The sequence below is a fragment of the Temnothorax nylanderi genome, unplaced genomic scaffold, assembly GCF_030848795.1.
Source record: "Temnothorax nylanderi isolate EJ_2023f unplaced genomic scaffold, tnyl_v1.0 TNYL_tig0004_pilon, whole genome shotgun sequence".
NCBI lineage: Eukaryota > Metazoa > Arthropoda > Insecta > Hymenoptera > Formicidae > Temnothorax > Temnothorax nylanderi.
Window position 1 is genome coordinate 843,831 of NW_027249066.1, and position 19,417 is coordinate 863,247.

The following is a 19,417-nucleotide window of genomic DNA, read 5'->3' on the forward strand; positions in this document are numbered from 1 at the left end:
TCGGCGTCTTTCACCTCGCGTCCACCCTTTACAATCAGACCTGGTGTAATCAGCAGCTTCTGCGTCTTCAACCGCGGCTACTTTCCCCCGTACTCACCTTCCTCATTCGCACCGCTACCACTACCGGCACGGCGCCTTAAATCTTGATCTCTTCTTCTCGAACGGGTAGAAGCAGAAGAGCGGAGTCTTTTGCGGGAAGAGTATAAGGTGGGGGTAAGGCTAGTCTGGGCGCGCTTCGAGCGGAGCGCGCGGCGGTAGGCAATCTGCTCGAATACGGCGGAGAGCGAGCAGGTTGCCCCGCGTAACGCACTCGCGTCTGGTCGTCCACAGGTGGTGCGAGAAAAGGGTGGCTCGCTGAAAAGAGCACCACGCTGTCAAAGAGAGAAACGAAGACGTGTCGCATACCTTATAGAAGCCGATAACAGGATCCTTCTAAAGAGACGAACCGAGAAACCACGGCATACGAGTCTTTCGGTCCTCATGCTGAAGCACGAGGGAGATAGCTTCGGCGATTTGATCGCGTGACAAGAGAAGCGGTGCATCGTGAGGAACAGTAGAACTGTTGAAGGGACAAAAACGAAGAGAGAAATAAGAGAATAATCGTTTTCGTGCGATCCTGGAAGAAGTTTATCTCCCTTTTACGCTCCCTTTTGTATCAAGGGATCAAGTGTGCGGCGAAGAGACCGAATCTGGTGATCTGTGTGTCGAAGGGAAAAAGATTCCGGTGGTGAACGGAGAACGGGGTACGAGGGGGAAATCGGCCGCGCGTATATGGAACGAGGCAAGTCACGTCACGTTAAATCTTGATCTCACCTCGGCGAGTGAGATCGAGTCCCGGGTCTCGGCGGGAGGGGGGAAAACCTGGGCGCGCTTCGAAACCCCGAGCGGAAGGCAATCCGCTCGAATCCGGCGGAGCGCGAGCAAGTTACCCCGGTGCCGTGGTAGTCCTCGTTGACTGTCATTGGAGAAGGGAGCCCTCGTAGGCGGAAGAAACGAGAGGGCGATCGACACGCGAGGAAGAGTACGGAGAGGGAAGAGGGCCAGGTGAAGGAGAAGAAAGAGGTGGAGGAGGAGGAGGAGGAGGAGGAGGAGGAGGAGGAAGAGGAAGAGAAGGAGGAGAACGTGGTCACGAGCTTCGTTGAAGGAGCGCCTGCGCTCCAACACTCCGCACCTTCGGCTCCTCGGCTTCGACTAGGCCTCGAGTGTCGCGACGACGTAAAAGCTCGCGTCGCGATGCGTCGTGACCGTCATCGCGCGATCGTACGAGAAGTCATTCCGCTCCGCTAATCGGCTCCGTAGCGATTCGTTTGTCAGTCCACGTCACGTGGCAAGTCCGCGAAAACGTGTTTGTGCTGTCGGATGACAGTGGCTGACAGTATGCTTCAGTGGTATACGCGTGACAGTTTGGTGGACAGTTCAATGAGGACGAGTTGAAGTTTTTTCGAAGACAAATGGGAACTGCAGATACTCGGCGAGTAAAGCGGGAATGCTTTGAATTTGTACCGGACTGTGTCGACGTGTACGTAGATAAGGATACAACGACGGGAGAGGAATATTCGAGTTTGACGATGGCGAAATCGGCCAGCAACTCTATTAGTAATTTCTACGGTGTATCGTTTACGCATAGGTCGAAAAATGTTCGTTCAACGACATTGCTCAACGCATAGGAGAATATTATTATTAGGCGCTATACTCCGAACGAGAGTATTGCCAAATGATACGTTAACCCGGAGACACTCGTCAGTATTCTGAGAATCGCGATTGGCGCGAAGGAAAAAATTCGTTGAATGCGAAACGGTAGCAATTCGAAGATAGACGTGGTGCACCCGCAGCAGTGGAGAAAGAGCAGGAGAGGGAGGAGCCGTTGCTGAGCGTGGAGGGGGCGGAGGTGAGATCGTCTGGTGATGATGATCGGTGGCGGCGTCGCGACCCCTCCTGGTACTGCCAAGTCGGCGGCTGCGATCGACAGCGAAATGGTACAGGTCGACGGCATTGGCAGTGGTAGTGTCAGTGGCAGTGCTAGTGGTAGTGGTAGCCCTGCGACGGGCGCGACCACCACGCGCCTCACGAACAATAACAGCAGCGGTAACAATAACAATAACAACAACAATAATAACGGGGAGATTAGCAACAACAATGACGGACACGGAGTCGCGAATTGCACCGGCACGACTGCTTCGAGCGCGAGCGACAAGTTCTGTTGTCAGGACGAGGACGTTCCCGCCAGCACCGGTGTCGCCCGACCTTGGGAACCACCGTCGCCGACCTTCTCCCAGACGAGATCGCACCTGCTGCAAGTACATCCGCCACACCACCACCAACAGCATCCGGCGGCACATCATCACCAGCAGTTAAATGTACCGGCTTCTCTGATCGATGGTGAGTAGGGATGCATTTGCAAATTTGAAGTCGAATCGGATCTGATTATTTTCGTTCCATTCAACTATTTCTTAGTTCTCGCCTTTTTCTTTCGTCGAGTTCTTCTCGTCGAGCTCTCGATTGACTAATCTAGCAGTTATTAAATAAATCATCGTTTGGAACAAGCACAGGCTAATATGCAAATATTATTATAATCGTAGTAATAATCGTTTAAAGATATAAATGAAATCCCCTAGTGTACCATAAACTCATTAATAATTGCTTCATGCTGAACGTTCGGTATAAATCATGATAAGACAAATATTTTTATTGAGTTGCGTAATTTTTTAAGCATTTAAATCTCCATTTAAATATCCGTTATGCGTTATAACAAGTTTTAATACTTGCTAAAAGCGAAAAGCAGGTGCTTCTGTTAGTAATATTTTTCTCGATATTGATTATTGTATCATTTTCCGGTCTTTTTTTGGATATCTAAGATAAAGCGGACATATGTATGTGTAAGCAATGGAAATTAATTAATTTTGTTGTGCCACTATGCTAAATCAATAATTACGGAATATGTCACACGCCATTGTTTACAATCGTGTTTCATGTGCTTTATTACAGCAAAATTGCGCAGTACGGCGTCATTGAAATGTAAAACCGTTGTTTAATGGAGAGACCGGGAGAGACACTTGAATACACTTTTCTGACTATCGAAGAGACAATAATCAATGAAATAAAATAACAATGAAGTTATGTAATAAACGTAAAATACAAGGAGTAAAAATCATGGATTTTGTCAAGCTTCCTTGATACAATAGCATTATATCGGTTTTTTATATAAATTTTGACCATTTCGAGAAACGTTATAAAGAATTAAACAACAAACAAAATGATCTTCTCATTAATTGTATTTTGTTTCATGTAATATGTACGTTATTAATTATATTATTGTATGATATTATTATACATATTTGTATCATTATGTCGTATATTTAATAAACATATAATTTAATCATTATATGTTCTCAAACATAGAAGTTAAACACGTATGACGATATGTATGACGACAAATGAGTATATCGATTATATCTGTCTTGATGAGAGATAACCAAGTAACTCTAATTGAATTATGAATCGCTTCACGATCTTTCGCCGGGCGAACCTTTCGATGCAGGATGGTAAAAGCAATTAACATTGGACACCTGTACAGCCAAACACCTGTACAGGGCTCGTCTCGTAACATTAATGAAAGCATTTCACGCCTTTGAAAACACGAAAAAAATCTCAGAAATATGTATTACGAAATCTTGTCCGTAATTCGGAATAAATTATTTACTTACGGATAATTATTTACGGAATAAAAAGTTGGAATTAATGTTCAACTTGGTCGTGAAAATTGTAGTGGAAGAGTAAGTCGGAAACAGTATGCATATATATGAAATTTCTATTTCAGAGATTCGGAATTATTACAATATTAATCGTTATAGGTATATCATAAAATGTATGTCAAATAAATCAGTTTGCAAAGTTTTGAATACCAGTTCCAAATATCTACGTTATCAGGTCAATATACCTTATATCACTTTTACCGTATGAATATGATCGAGAAACAGAGTTCTTCTTCAAAATACGTTACTCCAAAAAGTGCGAACACATTCAGTTACCGATTTTTACAGCTTATTATTAGCGATCATCGTCGCCTCTTTTTAGCCTCTAATTAACTTGTCAAAAAACAGAATCGCGATTGTATTATACTATATAACAGACTCAGAAACCCGGCCTATGTTGTTTCGTACGAATGTAATGTGGCGACGAATTCCGTGTCCGTTCTCCGCGACACGTGAATGTCTGATACGGGATGAAATGCTCTCGGGCTACTTGCTTCGAGCAGCCCAGCCGCGAAACTGTTGATAAGAGAATAAAAGAGAGCGTGGCGATTGGAAGTAGCGGATATATGCGCCTACGACGACACGTTCAACTACCGCGCGTTCGCGGATCTTTCCGCGGTTCGCACTTGCCAGACGAAGCACGGGGGTTACCAAGTACCGCACTCGTTCGGAACCGGTTTCAATGCGTTGGCAGCGCAGACTACCTCTCTTCGGATCGGCGGACGTATTACTCTCGTTTAACGCTCAATACCCGTCCATCCCGCGGGTACTCTCGATTCTCTCGCGTTCGCGTTCGCAGGGCACTTCGTTCCAGAACCGCGAGATTTTATGACCACACCCAGACCGTTTCGAAGCAGATACCGTGTAGGCAATGGACGTCTTCATCTCCGCAAGCGAGCGAAAAGAAAGAGAGGAAGACACGCAAGAAAAGGACAAGAGGAAATGTGTTTCAAGTGCCCTGGTAGCATATCATAGCATTTGGCATTTCATGCGATAGTTCATATAAAAGATATATATTAATTATAGTCATATCTAATGATTACATTAAAAGTGTAACATTCTTTCCTGACAATGTAGCATTCATCATCAAAATAAAACTTCGTGAATATCCTATTCACGAAGTCTTATTACGTATTAAGTATATGTACGATTTGTTTAAATGTCGGATTATGTTTAAATTAATTCCCTTAAATTGCGATATAATGATAATGTTCGCAAATTAAAAGCTGCAAACAAATCCGACAGTTTGACGTGGCAGACAAAGCGTAGCTCTTTGCTTGGTTCACGGGCGAAAGGCACTAATCCAGTTTAAAACCCGATACGAGTTCACCTCGTTGTTTCCGATGCTGTGCACGATACTTGGCGGCGCAAGATACCGCGGGATTTTACGACCCGGAGTGTTTTGAAACGAATACACCTCGCGGTTAATAGCTGTCTTCGCGTAGCACTTTGTTACGGTTTTGACGACCAATCGTCGAAAGTGTCCGCGAAGATATATGCATTAATTATGCGTAGAATATACTACCTGCTAACTGCCAGGTTATAATTTTGCTAAGAAATGCGATCCTTTTTCGTAGTATCCACCTTCGACGCCAAACTTTATGTTCATCGATGCTTCTAAGTTTCTAATATCACTTAATATAAAAGGCAAATATAGATCAATGATGCATGATGCCGTGAATAAAGTTTATGAGCAATTAGGCGTTATTACGGTACACACGTAACGATAATGCAGTACTACTTGGAGATTTTATGATTACGTCCTAGAATATATTTGCGATAAGTGCCAAGAAATATGGATATCTTCATCTGCAAATGAGTTTCTTCTCAATTCCTTCTTGGATACTATCGTCACGGACTCCACTAATTATCGAGTTATTATGTAAAATGTTTGCTTGTAGCTATGTATATCAATTATCAGTTACATGTACGATTTGCTCTTAATACGATCTCTGTAGAAATTATAGCTTGACAATACAAGTAAGATTACTTTTTTGTGAGACACTGCCCTCGAATATAAACACAGCTATACAGTTGTTTAATATTTGAACTTATTTCGCACGTAAAAAAATTCATAAATAAATATTCCAAGCCCAAATTCTATCTGCAAGATTTTATTCCATACTTAATTAAAATCATTATAGAAGTAAGTCTCTCTTAAAGACGGTCCACATATAAATATAGTTTAAAGTTATGCCATTATATTGCCATTGTATCTCTCATCTCATACTCTATATTCGATTCATTTTCTTTCCACTATACACACATACGCACATATATACGAGGTGTGATCAAAAAGGTGTGATGTTTAAGAATTAACTTGGTTCGCGCATCAAGTGTCGCGGTTTTACTTGAAACCATCTGCGGGCTCGGTCCAGATAAAACCACTCATCGGGAGCGCGAAGCGAACGATCTCACGAGTCACCGAGTCCGCAGAAAGAGAATCAGCCTTCCACTTTTTCTGTCTATTATCTATTACCGCGCCGTGTCAAGCGATCGGTCTTTACCGGCGGCGATTTCGAATGTACCGGATGAATATACCGCGAGGCCTGATGCCAGAACTCGTTCAGAACCGGTTTCCGTCTGGTGTCGATGCAACGACGATGGGACGCATTTCTTTCTGTGCATCGGCTACTTTCGTTTTCACGACACCTCCGATCGCTTTGACACGAAACGAGCGCGGAATGCGCGCCCGATGAGTGGTTTTATCTGGACCGAGCCCGCAGATGGGACAGGCGCGGGGACTCGCGGGATTCGCATAAGTTTTATTCGACGTTTCGAGCGACCATCGCGAACGGGATTCCTCGGAAAATAACTTCGGTAGTACTTTAGTTTTGCAGTATATTCTCCGATAATTTTGCGAGTGTAATTGAGAACAGGATTTTTTCTTAATTAAATAATCATGATTTGTACGCGATTTACGCGACTTCTGATCATTGATGTACAGCCTTAAAACCATCAGATCTGATAACTTTATTTCTCTGGTCATTTTATATAATCTTTTTTTTTAGTGAAAATGTAACGATAATATTTTTAAAATAGTAAGAAGCCAAAGAGACTAAAAAAATAGCAAAAGTGAAGAACACGTAAAATGTTATAACATTTATCGATGTAAAGTACAGTTACAAAACAAATTACAACTAAAATTATTACAAACATACAATAACGTTATGATAAATATGTACAAAAAATATTGCGTCAACTTTCCTCCTCCAGTTTACAGTTAACTGGTTAAATTCTGATTAACTGTATATCTGATGAGAAGCCATTAGTAATTAGCTACATTGACGTCATAAATTGTGCAAAAGCGGCCGTTCGATTACGCGGGTAACAAATTGCGAATGATCTGCATGAGATGCATTTACCGAGCTGTTTGGCAGCCCACTTGGCTCATAAAGGACTAATTAATTAAACGTTCTCACTATGTAAACGAACTGCTGCGTATTCACGCTGAGTTCACTCGTTGAAACCAATTAAAATAACATGATAACAAATGAGCACGACGGACCTGTTTTCTGCCAACACTCACGGGATTTAATTTCGCCCGACGGTCTCTTCTTCCCGCGACGATCGCCAGGCTCTTTACATAAGATTGACTGGATAAAAAGCAATTGCGCCCGTCGTTCGCAAAATGACAGGTACTACGCGCTCTTAATATTGCTATATATCGTTCGATCGTAAATTGGCATCTGCGCGATTCGCGCTAAATGTTGTTCGGATTAGTAGACAGCGCGATTACGAGGAAGCTGAACCTATAATAAGCACATCGTAATTTTGATCGCCCTGCCGGCATAGTAATTAACATTTATCTCTCATTTAATTCATATTATCTTTAAGCTCGCGTCGCGATTTACGCTTGAACCTTCGTTTCGCCCCGTCGCAATTTTATTGGATATGTCGTGTAATTACATTTTCTCTCCTTTAAGATTATTTTCTACGAGTCAATTTTCTACTTAGCATAATAATTATAGTACGTTCGAGGTATCCGTTGCATCAAATGCCCGATTGCTCGAAATTAAGTGAACGATTGTCTTCAGATTATTGTGATTAGTTAAATTGTGAAGTCAACGAGCGATTCTTAATAGCGTCATGTGTCCAATCGTAAATTGTTACTTTCCTTCGAAATGTCATAAATATATTATTTAGCTATAAATCCATGAAAAGGACTTTAATCCGCGCGCATTCTTTCGAAAAAAATTCTTCGCATCTGGTTAACAATTTATTATTTGCATCCATACAACAGACTACATCCATATAATAAACCAAACTCTATACAATCTCTACATCTTTCTTTAATGTATCGAAATATAGTAGAACCGGCAATCAGATACATATTGACTAATTATCATATTATACCGTCAAATTTATTAAATAAACGATCAAGGATAATTTCCTATTAAATCTGAATTTACTTAGAAACCGATTAACTTCTACTAAATTCCACAATATTGATTAATATGTTAATAGCTATCTAAGAGCGAACGATAATCATCAAAAACTATAGATAAAATTATTGATAAAATCACCTAAGATCAAAGTTCTTGAAATATGATACAATGCACTGCTATAAAAAAATGTAAATGTTATGCGAAGTAATGTCGATACGAGTATGAATATAAATTAATTATTAACTATAATTTTAATGACAGGTATCTCTGAGCTTTCAATATTCCGTAAAACCGTATCAATAACGGGATCGCGAGATCACGTTCAGCAATTTAAATTAATGCGCCTGAACGTGAAGTTATTTGACCGTGACCACTTTCGTCACAGCGATTACGCAGGCGATTGTTAATTTAACGAAGCATTCAATTGACTTCGAGAATCCTAAAAGAGATCTTTGTGAGAAAAATAAATTCCCGATTATCTCAAACCAGATAGAATCATCTCTGGAATCTCGTTAACCAGTTCACAGAAAATAATCTAGAACCAAGAATGTGAAAATGTGATAAAATTAACAGTCAAAGATATCCCGAGATTTCGTCCTAGCATTTATTATATTATTAGTTCTTTGGTATGATAATTTTATTATTATACATATTACAACGAAATGTTCCTCTGATTGCAGGTGTGAATTTACAAAATTGCACGGCCGGTCCGTTTGCCAGCGGCAATAACGGCAACACATCGCGGCAACGTCTAATCGAATTGTCACATGGATTAGGAGCGCTCAGGCATTACAACGATCTCGCCAACCACGTGTTGTCATTAAACCAACAGGGCGCAGTCGTTACGAAACTTTTAGGTTCGTAAAGTGTATTTTTACGATTTACCACGAAGCTGCCTTCATGCGAGGAGAATCGCATATTCACGATATTTCTACGCTCGATATTATACTCCATGTTGTTTCTTATCGTTGACGATAAGAATATGCAAATTATTGGGTGACATTCCGAACACGAGAACCTACGTAGGGAAACTACTCCGTTGACATATCGCTATTATGTTCGTCAACCACTATGCCTATCGCGAGTATCGAGCGCCATGCACGCATTACGTACGTACGTAATTTCGATACGAAGTCAAGGCAGAAATCATCCATTTATATTCTACGTTCCGAGAATACCATCGATCCTCCGGAAATGAGAGAAAAAATGGATATTGGAGATGCAGAAGGGAGGATTTTCCAAAGTCGGGAACTATATATTAGATAGATTGATATAAAAGGTTTCCATCGTATTTGTCAAATAAAGTTTTAAGATAATTCTTACTTATGAGAAAAAATAATACTGACATAATGTTTTTTTTCGAACTAAACGCTTTCTTTTCGATCTATTTTTTAAAATAGGAATGAATTAATAATTCTACTTAAATTTTTTTTATATTTTCTAGGATGGTTTCCTCTCTTTCTCCACCTCTCTTTCGAAATTTACATAATTCTCGATTGTACATACTTTTTCGCTGCGATTCGCGCGGCAATTACCAGCGGCCTCAAATGATGCCGCGTTAATATCTTGAGCGATTTCAAGCAAAGCAAAGAACAGGGAATAACGCCAAACTCGCGCGGCATGGTCAGACATAACGAGCGCATCCGCCACTCGAAGCTCGTTAGCTCGCGAAAATTAATACGTAATAACTACTTCTTTCGCGCGTTAAATTTTAGCACCTCGGCAACAAACTTGAATAATTCGTCAATGATTGCGCCAATCATTGGCCTCTCTGCAGCCTTTCAGCTAATGCAAAGCTTCGACTCTCTCGCTCCTCTTTAAGTTCGTAAGTGTTAAATTCGAAATTTTATATGAATTTGTCGTGGTGTATTACTGTATTATATACATTCTTTCTGGTTATCAAATTACATTAGCTTCAATGAAAGTTAACCCATGCCCTTTACTTTATAATTCAACAGAGATTTATATCATTTGCAAAAATTTATCTCAAAAAGACTAATCGCTCAAGGGAACCACACCCTGAGCTTTCTGGCATTTGCGCTCTTCGTGGCTATTCGTGCCGCTCTTCTTCTGCCTTGTACCTTCGACCGCCATATTCCGCAAGTTAATGCAGATCGGGGCGCTTTTGCCGAGATGGGCACGCAAGTACGATCTTGCACGCGAGACCGCGGTGAAACTCGCGGAAATTTAGACCCCGAACGAGATCGGGAATCGTCGGGGTATCCATACGAGTGAACGGAAGCTCGGATCCGTGTTCAAGGAAAGACCAGAAAGACGAGGAAGGCAAGAAGAAGAAGAAGAAGTAAAGACGAGGAGGAAGAAGAAGAAGGATCCGCGCGCCGAGAGAGGTAAACAATAAAAAATGGAGGCGAGCCACCGAGCATCGCCGTGGAACGCCGGAGTTTCTCTCTTTCTCGTAGACCTGGCCTGCCTACCTCGCGGTCCTCGTTAACTTTACGAGCCACTCGTAAAAATACCGTTCGTGGCCTGCTCTCTTGCCGGCGCGCCGGTAATGTCTTCATCTTGCTGGACGCGGAGTCCTTAGGCGTCTTGAGGTGAATATAATGTACCGTAATCGGCCGACCAATTACTTAACGACGGCGAACAATTAATCCCCTCGGCGCGAGCGAGTGGTCCGTGTCGCGAATCGAGAAGGGAGCAAGTGGCGTTACGCGATATCTGGTCACTTCGTCGCCGAGAACAGATATGTGAATTATATCATATCTCGGTATTTTATTTATTCATATTCATCAACTAAAAATACGATTCGATTATATCGATTTTCGTGTCTTCACAGAGATTGCGGTTTTAACTCTTCGCTGCATATCGGTTCAAAAATGGATTGAGAGACTCCAGGAGATAAATGGCCGAAATTTCCAGCGTGCTGAATAAGCTTATAACATGTCACTGTTGTGGTCGTTAGGATAACTGGACGGCAATCGAGCGGACAATGCCGAACTGCCGAAGGCGTTCCGGTTGTTTGCTTGCAGTTTCTATCGCGACGCTCTTCATACACGCCCGCCATGTGTAATTTACGTTAATCTCTCATTATCAATTCATAAAAGAGATCACCTCGCCCGCGAACGCACGCATGCGACGCGCGTTGAATGCAACCTTCTCGCCCCGTAACGATGCCCTGTAACCACGGGCGGCAGGCTGACATCCTCTACTGTGCTCGCGAGAGTAACCTAACCGGCTAACGAAATTGGCTTCGTGCGGTTTCTTTTATTAAAAACGGCGCTCCGTTTAAAAATTTTATGTACGCACGCACGTACAAGCGCGTACACACGTGCATAGTAGCAAAATCGAGGAGGGAGCAAGCCGAACGAGCCGCAACAATGAAAAACGGGGGTCCAGGATGGGAAGAGATCGGCTGGTGAGAGGCAAGGAAAGATAGATACAGAGACGGAAAGACAGAGAGAAGCTAAAAGGACGAAGAGAGGAAGGGACGGGGAGAAAGAGAGAAAGACCGGGATAGCAGGTCGAGACAAGGAATTTGCTCGCGGCATGGATACCTATTAGGTGGATACATCGTTTATATACCCGGCACGCACTTCATCCGTGGGAGCGCACGCGATACCCTCTGCCAGGTTTAGCCGTCATTATTGTTATTAATAATAGTACGTAACGACCGATAATTGCTCAAGTCTGCCTGCGCCTCTGGTTTCCATTACCTCACGGTCCCCCGGCATCGTCCACCGGATTGATGGATACCTCGCTCCGTCCCCTCCGCTTCCGAAGACCCCGATCCTCGGGAAGACCGCGACAGAACCGCGAATGACGGATGATGCATGCGCGTATGAACGACATTCGCGTTCTTCCACGATGAATCCGCGCGTAATTGGGGTCGGAAGGCGAATCTCAATGGGAGCCTTTACGCCCGATGGTTGACGTTGATATTAGCACGCGAGCGTGACTTTCGTTTCTTCGCTTCTATTCGTGTCGCTCACAACTCACGAGAAACGGAGCAAAAACAGCGGATACACGTTGTATCTTAAGCGCAACGTGGCTTTCGATACATATCATTAGTAACAGCGTAACATTGACAAAAAAGAAGAATTTTATAATACGATGCATGACTCTGATTGCAATCTATCCGAATCGCGTATCACTTATCATTGTATAGGGTTTAATAAAGTTACCAAATAATTACCGATATCATGTATCGATATGTATAATGACGATAATAATTTATTTTAGCTGTATATATACTTAATTTAAAGTAATATATATATACTTATATACTTATAATATATACTTAATTTAATTTAGCTGTATATACACTTAATTTAGTTCTAAAACTATCCATAGATTTTTTCGTATGAAATGTTTCATAATATTATAACTCAATGCATTAAAATTTGATTGGTTAGTATATACTTCACTTATACGTCTTTACGATACCTATCAACAATATAAGATCGATGATAGGCATAGCCTTTTCGTACTTATAATATGCTTATGGAGTTGTGCGCGTCTTCGCATTCACTTGCAGATACTAATTAATTCATGACTAATTGACTGCTGCATCTCTCATTGTCTTTCCTACGAGTAGTAAATTATAAGTTCAGTTTCTATGGAATATATGACAGCGACAGATCTAAACGGTAGATTTAAAATACATGTATTCTTACTTATGACCGATATTTTCTTATTTAAAATAAATGTCCTCATACTTGTAAGCGAGAGGGAGAGAGAGAGAGAGAGAGAGAGAGAGAGAGAGAGAGAGAGAGAGAGAGAGAGAGAGAGAGAGAGAGAGAGAGAGAGAGAGAGAGAGACAGAGAGAGAGAGATGTATATTATCTGATAAACTACGATAATTTTTATAAATGGCACTAAGCCTTATTGATCTTAAGCGTGCAATTTAATTCTTAAGCAGACACCTATACTGCGCGATAATGACACTAAAAATTATCACAAGCCAACGCGCAGTGGTTACACGACTGCAGATAATTTTCTTGTATCACGATGTATATTACGTAAGCATCCTCACGCTGTCCTAATTGCTGCATCATGAATCCGCCCAGATATGAAGATAGGATTGATATCCGTTTGTCGGTAACACGCGATGTTAAGCGTCGCGTATTGTGATATTGTCGTGACTTTTGTAAAATAATTTGTCATTTGTATTTTCTCTCTTTCCTATACGTTCTCTCTTTTCTACACGTCACAATGTTTTCTACATCCATCTTAAAAATTGTGAAAATTCTAATGCATCTCACATGGAACAATATCCCAGATGAAATCAAATGTTTACGTGAATGGGACAAATTACATTTAATATGCCATTCAATTCTAATGTATAATATTACAATTATCACTCTTTTCACATCAATCATGCCTTGTGAAAGATACATTCGGATTCCGAGGCGCGTGCATCGCGTGATTTTCGGGAATTACGGCGAGCTTTGCGAGTTTTGGCGTGACCGAGCTGCCGAATAGGGCGCAAAATATAAATGTGCCATGTCGCGGCGCCATTTACGAGCGATTTTATCGAGGGCCAGGAGTTTTGCCAATGCATCGCGTCCTTGAAGCCCGTTTTATCGTGTTTCAGGTACGTTGCGCCCGCCGGGCCTGATCGGTGGCAGTAAGCCGAAAGTAGCGACACCGGCTGTTGTCGCTAAGATCGAGCAATATAAAAGGGAGAACCCGACTATCTTCGCTTGGGAAATTCGGGAGAGGCTAATCTCCGAAGGTAAGATAATGCCGGATCGTCCCTTATCGGAAGACGTATCCAAACGCATATGCATTCAGATTAAATTGAAATAAATTTATGAGCGGTGCCGCATTTAAAAATTATTTGCGAAAAGGAAGCTAATGTCTTGCAAATTGATCATTATGTTTTACGAAAAGAGCGAATACGATAACGTAATAATTGCCCGAAACATAAGCGCTCGAAAGATTGATCAATTTGACTAACATTGACATTGATTAAGATTTTTCGCAATATATCTCTTAGAACGCGCTTAGTCATAACGTTGAGTCTTCACCAGCACGGTGCATAAACTAGCGTGTTCCTTACTTAATTATGCTCGTCCTCTGTAAGCCATGCGAATGCAAACCGCTCATGATTACAGACGTATGTATGAGTAACGTATAATTTAAACGAAAGAATTAAGAAACGCGTTTCTGCGACCTTACTTCTTGACACACATACCATTCTCGAAGTATTCGTGCTAACACGAATATCATAACAATCGTCAGTAAGCTTCGATATGCCTTTTGCTGTAACGCAACGCTGTTACTAAAAAAACTCGACATTATAGCATTAAAAGCGTATGCGTTCAGCGTTACGCTTATAGCATCAACAAAGTTGTTGAAAACTTTGGCCGTTTGTAACGAACTCGTGTTCGTGTAAAGGCCGATTCTCACTAGGTATGGTATGGTCAAGTCACGATCAGCTCAAGTCGCGGTCATGGATTTTTCAGTGCATTTCCACTATTCGGTCATATGACGATCTTCTATCGGTCAATTTTATAGTGCCATCCGTATCATTACTTTGTATAAAAATGCTCCCCACAAGTGTTCGCTTATTAAAATTGCATTAATTTTTTATGACAATTAAAGAACACAGCGTGGAAATGTGACAAAAGAAAAGACATTATTAAAACATAAAAAAAAGAGAAGAATTCTGGACATTATATCCAGAATTTTTATATAGATGACAAATCAAAATTATACTTCATTAGTACTGATATATTCGATTAGTTTTTCGTCTATTCCAGACGAGAAAGAGAAGCTCACTTTCATGGTTGAGCATCTGTTGACCGTCTAGATATCTTCCGAAGGATGATCGCGGTCAAGTGACCGTCGCTTTACTTGGCCGCGACCGACAGGGTGAATGCAAACTCGAAAAAGCGCTGAATTTAATGGCAACGATTCTTGATCGTGATCGTGACCGAACCGTGACATGATAGATAGTGAGAATCGACCTTTAACATATACTTGACGGTATTTTCGCGACTCTCGTTGACCGCAACGTCGTTATTCGCCTGTTCCAGGTGTCTGCAGTAACGCGACCGCGCCGTCGGTTAGCAGCATCAATCGGATACTGCGGAACCGCGCGGCGGAACGCGCGGCCGCGGAATTTGCGCGGGCCGCCGGTTACGGGCTCTACGCGGCCGCCGGGCCGCATCCGTACTTCAATTCGCACCAGCACCCGACGACGAGTCATCATTTGCCGCCGGGCTGGCCGGCGCCGGGAGCAGCCGGACACCCGTGGATGCTGCCGCCTCTTGCCACCGGTATATCCGGCGCCGCCGCGTCCGCTCTGCTTTTACCACCGTCCTTGAGCCCCGGTGCGGCCGCGGCGGCGGCCGCAGCCGCATCCGCGTCCGCCGCGGGTACTTCCGAGCACGCGCTTCACGCCGCCGACGCGATCGCACGTGGATATCTGCAAGGTGACGAAAGAGATGCGCATCGCTCTTTAATGTCGCGACGCGAAATTTGTCCTACTTAAGAAAAAAGTATCCTATACACCTGGGATTCTACGAAAGTATATTCATGCATTTCCCTCCAACGTATTAAATTGATTTATTCAAATAAGTTAAGTTTTGAAATTTAAATTCCTAGATTTGCATGTAATCACTGAAGCGAAAACAAAGAATGAGAAACGTGAGAGAGAGAGAGAGAAAGGTTTTTTATGATTTAATTTTTCATTAATGTTTAAGCGATTTAATATTTGTACAGTTTCTTGCTAAATATTTATGACTATTACAGCATTCATATACATTAAGCAAATAACACTGAGTCATCATTCTACAATTCATAATAGTTTTCTATATGTTGACTTTTCAAAATGTATTATTTCATATTTCTTGTAGAAAAACCAAAGTATTTTTATGTTAATCATATAGAAATATTATAGATATAAATTTTATATTTACTTTGAAATTATAATGTAGAGCATATTATAAGTTTTGTTAATTCATCAATGTAAAAGGATGTTTTATTGGGTTGTTGTACTCAGAAACACAACCCATAGAAAAGGTATTTCTATTAATGTACAGATGGCGACGGAGATGACGGAAGCTTAGACGGCTCGGAGCAGCCTAAGTTTCGGCGCAACCGTACGACTTTCAGCCCGGAACAGCTCGAGGAACTCGAGAAGGAATTCGAGAGATCGCATTATCCCTGTGTGTCCACGCGCGAACGTCTCGCCTCGAAAACGTCGCTCTCGGAAGCCCGCGTTCAGGTGAGAATCTAACCAATAGTTAAAGATAAAAGAGCCGACGCAACGACGCAGGGTCTAATTCGACATTTATGAATTGGAGAAGGCCCTGCGGCGGACAACGGCCGCGTCGTTTCCCGTTCCGATTTGATCACGAGCGTTCTAACGACCTAACTCGTGACTCTTAGGTTTGGTTTTCCAACAGACGGGCAAAGTGGCGTCGTCACCAGCGCATGAACCTCTTAAAGCGCTCGCCACCACCGCCTCCACCACCACCGCCGCAGCCGCAGCCGCCGCAGCAGCAACCGCACTCCGCTACGTCCGCTATGGAAATCGGCCAGCGTACATCCAGCTGCTCCATCGCCGGCATGGGCGGCGAAAGTAGCGCGTTTCGCGCGGTCGTCACCAATTCCGCGACCAGGGACGCCGCCGGCCTCGACAGACCCGAAAGGATCAACAGGCACGAGTCGGTACCGAAGCAACCGGAAAGGAAACCTAGCGCTTTTCGGATGATCAGTCAACTGGTGGGCGACGACTCTTCCGAACTCTCGAGACCGACCAGTCCCGCGTACGACCAGCGGCAGGGATCCGGTCTTGATCCGCGCCCGGGATCGGCGCACAGGATACGCTACGATCAGAACGAGGACGAAGATGAGGAAATTGACGTTCAAGATTCCGACCAGGATGTACCGTCGTCGCCACCGGTCGCTTGGAGAGATCATTGGACTGACCAACAACCGCTGGAACTGACGAAGCACGATCGCTGAACGAGATATATCTCAGTTTGATTTCGAGCGATGCGGTCGTTGAATCCGGAGTGATGTTTTCGCAAAAAAAAAAATCGAGCGACCGCGTTACGGCTTATTTATTGAAAAATATTGGCTAGACAAATTGCATGGATCGGTAACCAGTGTTCGAAGTGCGTCGTCGCAGTTCTCTATCTTTTATCTATTGGTGATTGATAAGTGCAAAAGTGATGAAAATGTTTTTTTTTTTTGCTTTACGGTGCACGAAGCTACGAAAAATAGCGGATATTAGCTAACCGCAAAATGTCGAGCCGGAATCATTGACCTTGTTCAGTCAACACACGAGTGATCGAATGACGAATCGGTAACGTGCTGCATTAGCAACGAACTCGAATTGACGGTTAACGGCGTGTAGCATCAGATGCGACATCGTGTGTATCGTATCCAATATTTTCTCTCTTCTCATTATTGTCGGGCTCGGCTCTTTTTTTTTTATTAGTTGAAGTTTTTAATATCTATGGAACTGCTTATTATACGAATTAATATGAACGATTTCCTACAATCGCTGATGCGAATGAGTGTTGCGAGCTATGTAATATATTAAAACGCAACGTCATCATGTCATTGTAATTATTATCGTTGATTAGATAAGTGATCGATGCATATCGCGTGGCAAAAGCAAACGATGTTAGATCGCTCAAATCTATCTGGGGAGCCGCTCGTGCGAGTAGAAAATAAAAACATACGTCGTGAAGAAAGAATGAGATTCGTTCGAGCTCATTCGGAACTAGTCCTAGCGAATCTTTATGAATTAGGGATATGCGTTAACTATAGGTATTTGAAATAGAAATAAGCGAAAACACAGATAATCCTGTACGAACTGTGTTAAAATAATGTTTATTTAAATGAAACCGTTTGTAAATATCCACACACGGCGTCACAACTCATTTCCTCTTGCAAACTCTTCCAAATTTTCTTTCCAACTATCCTCCGACAGACAAAACAGTTTTCGGCGAGCCATCAAATATCCGCACAATAAAATATGTTATATTGAAATAAATTTACATAAATATCCTACGCTATTGTTTATCGAATTAATCTCCTTCCAATCCTAAGTTAAATAATGATATGAACAAAAAGAACGACAGAATAAAGTATAATTTCTTAACTGTTTATTTTTATTCGGTTTTAAAAATTATTTTAATAATGCAAAACACTTAAACATTTGAATTGTTTGTCCTACTATACACATCTTTACTGATTTACGTTAAAATTACTATAGACTTCAATATGTAAAGTAATCGATATCACAAATTGCCCTAGGTACCCCCTGATTTACGCTCTACGGCAATTATCCTTAGTGAAATAGGTGGAATATATTTCCGCATATCTCCTATAAGGTACAAGATATTCCGCTACGGATCGTGCACCCGAACTCTAATACTCTTCCCGTGCTTATCTCTTATTAAACAGCTCGCGAATACCGACGTCGCGGATATTCTCCACGACCGTGCAGCCGTGTATCTACTTAAATTGCCGTTTTGTCAATGGTGAGAAAAAGAGGAACGAGCACGTACAAGAAAGGTAAAATTACCAATAGTTATCTCCTGCTTAATGTTCCATAGAACATAGTACAAATTTGCCGGGTAACGTTCGACTTCCTGTGTAAAAATTAAAAAAAGATAATCTAATCCTTTTGCGCTCCGCGAATGTGTAATGTTATCCGCCGCGAAAGTATCCGCACGTCGCGTGCTTTCTCGCACTTCGAGATTCCCATTAAAAATCTATATGTATGCTAAAGAACTTAAATTTCGCGATGGAACGTTAGTTCGCGATCGCCGCCGGGACAAATCCATTCCTTCGCGACAACGGAATATGTACTCTGAGATCACTCGAAGACGCGTATCCGAGTTGCGTCGATCCGAAGGATGCACGGAGGCGAGGAGATAGGGGAGAAGGGATACAAGAGGAAGGGGAGAAAAAAGTGCGCGAACGAGGGAAGGCTCATCGACGATTAACTCGAATCTACGGTTTCGTCGGGCTCGCAAATAAGGAATCTGCGCGCGAAACTGGTTTTCTGCGGGGCGACACTCTCTTCCACACGGGCACGGGTGGAATCGCTTGTTGCCGTTGAGAGCACGAAAACATTGGATCCGCGCGACATTTCGGATATCGTGGCCCGCGTCAACGGTCAGCAGGAGCGGCGAATTTATGGCCACGCTCGGCTTCACGAGGCAAGGATACGCCGAGGATACGCGCACGGCAGGACGAGGAAACGCGAACTCCAGCGACTCAGGAGATGAAGAGAAGACCGGACTCCGGGGAGAGGCAAGAGAGAAAGAGAGAGACGTCGTCGACCATG

At 42.6% G+C, this 19,417-nt stretch overlaps 1 protein-coding gene and 1 long non-coding RNA gene across 2 annotated transcripts in view; one reads left to right on the top strand and one right to left on the bottom strand.

Moving 5' to 3' along the window:
- LOC139773395 (uncharacterized) overlaps nucleotides 1–19,417 on the bottom strand; it is a 129,660-nt gene that overhangs the window by 81,121 nt on the left and 29,122 nt on the right. The window lies entirely within an intron of this gene.
- Nucleotides 1,067–18,132, top strand: Eyg (eyegone). Its single transcript, XM_071707599.1, has 6 exons — nucleotides 1,067–2,379; nucleotides 8,821–8,997; nucleotides 13,694–13,834; nucleotides 15,141–15,539; nucleotides 16,149–16,333; nucleotides 16,498–18,132. The coding sequence occupies exons 1-6, from the start codon at nucleotides 1,905–1,907 to the stop codon at nucleotides 17,074–17,076; spliced, it is 1,956 nt and encodes a 651-aa protein (XP_071563700.1). The 5' UTR covers nucleotides 1,067–1,904; the 3' UTR covers nucleotides 17,077–18,132.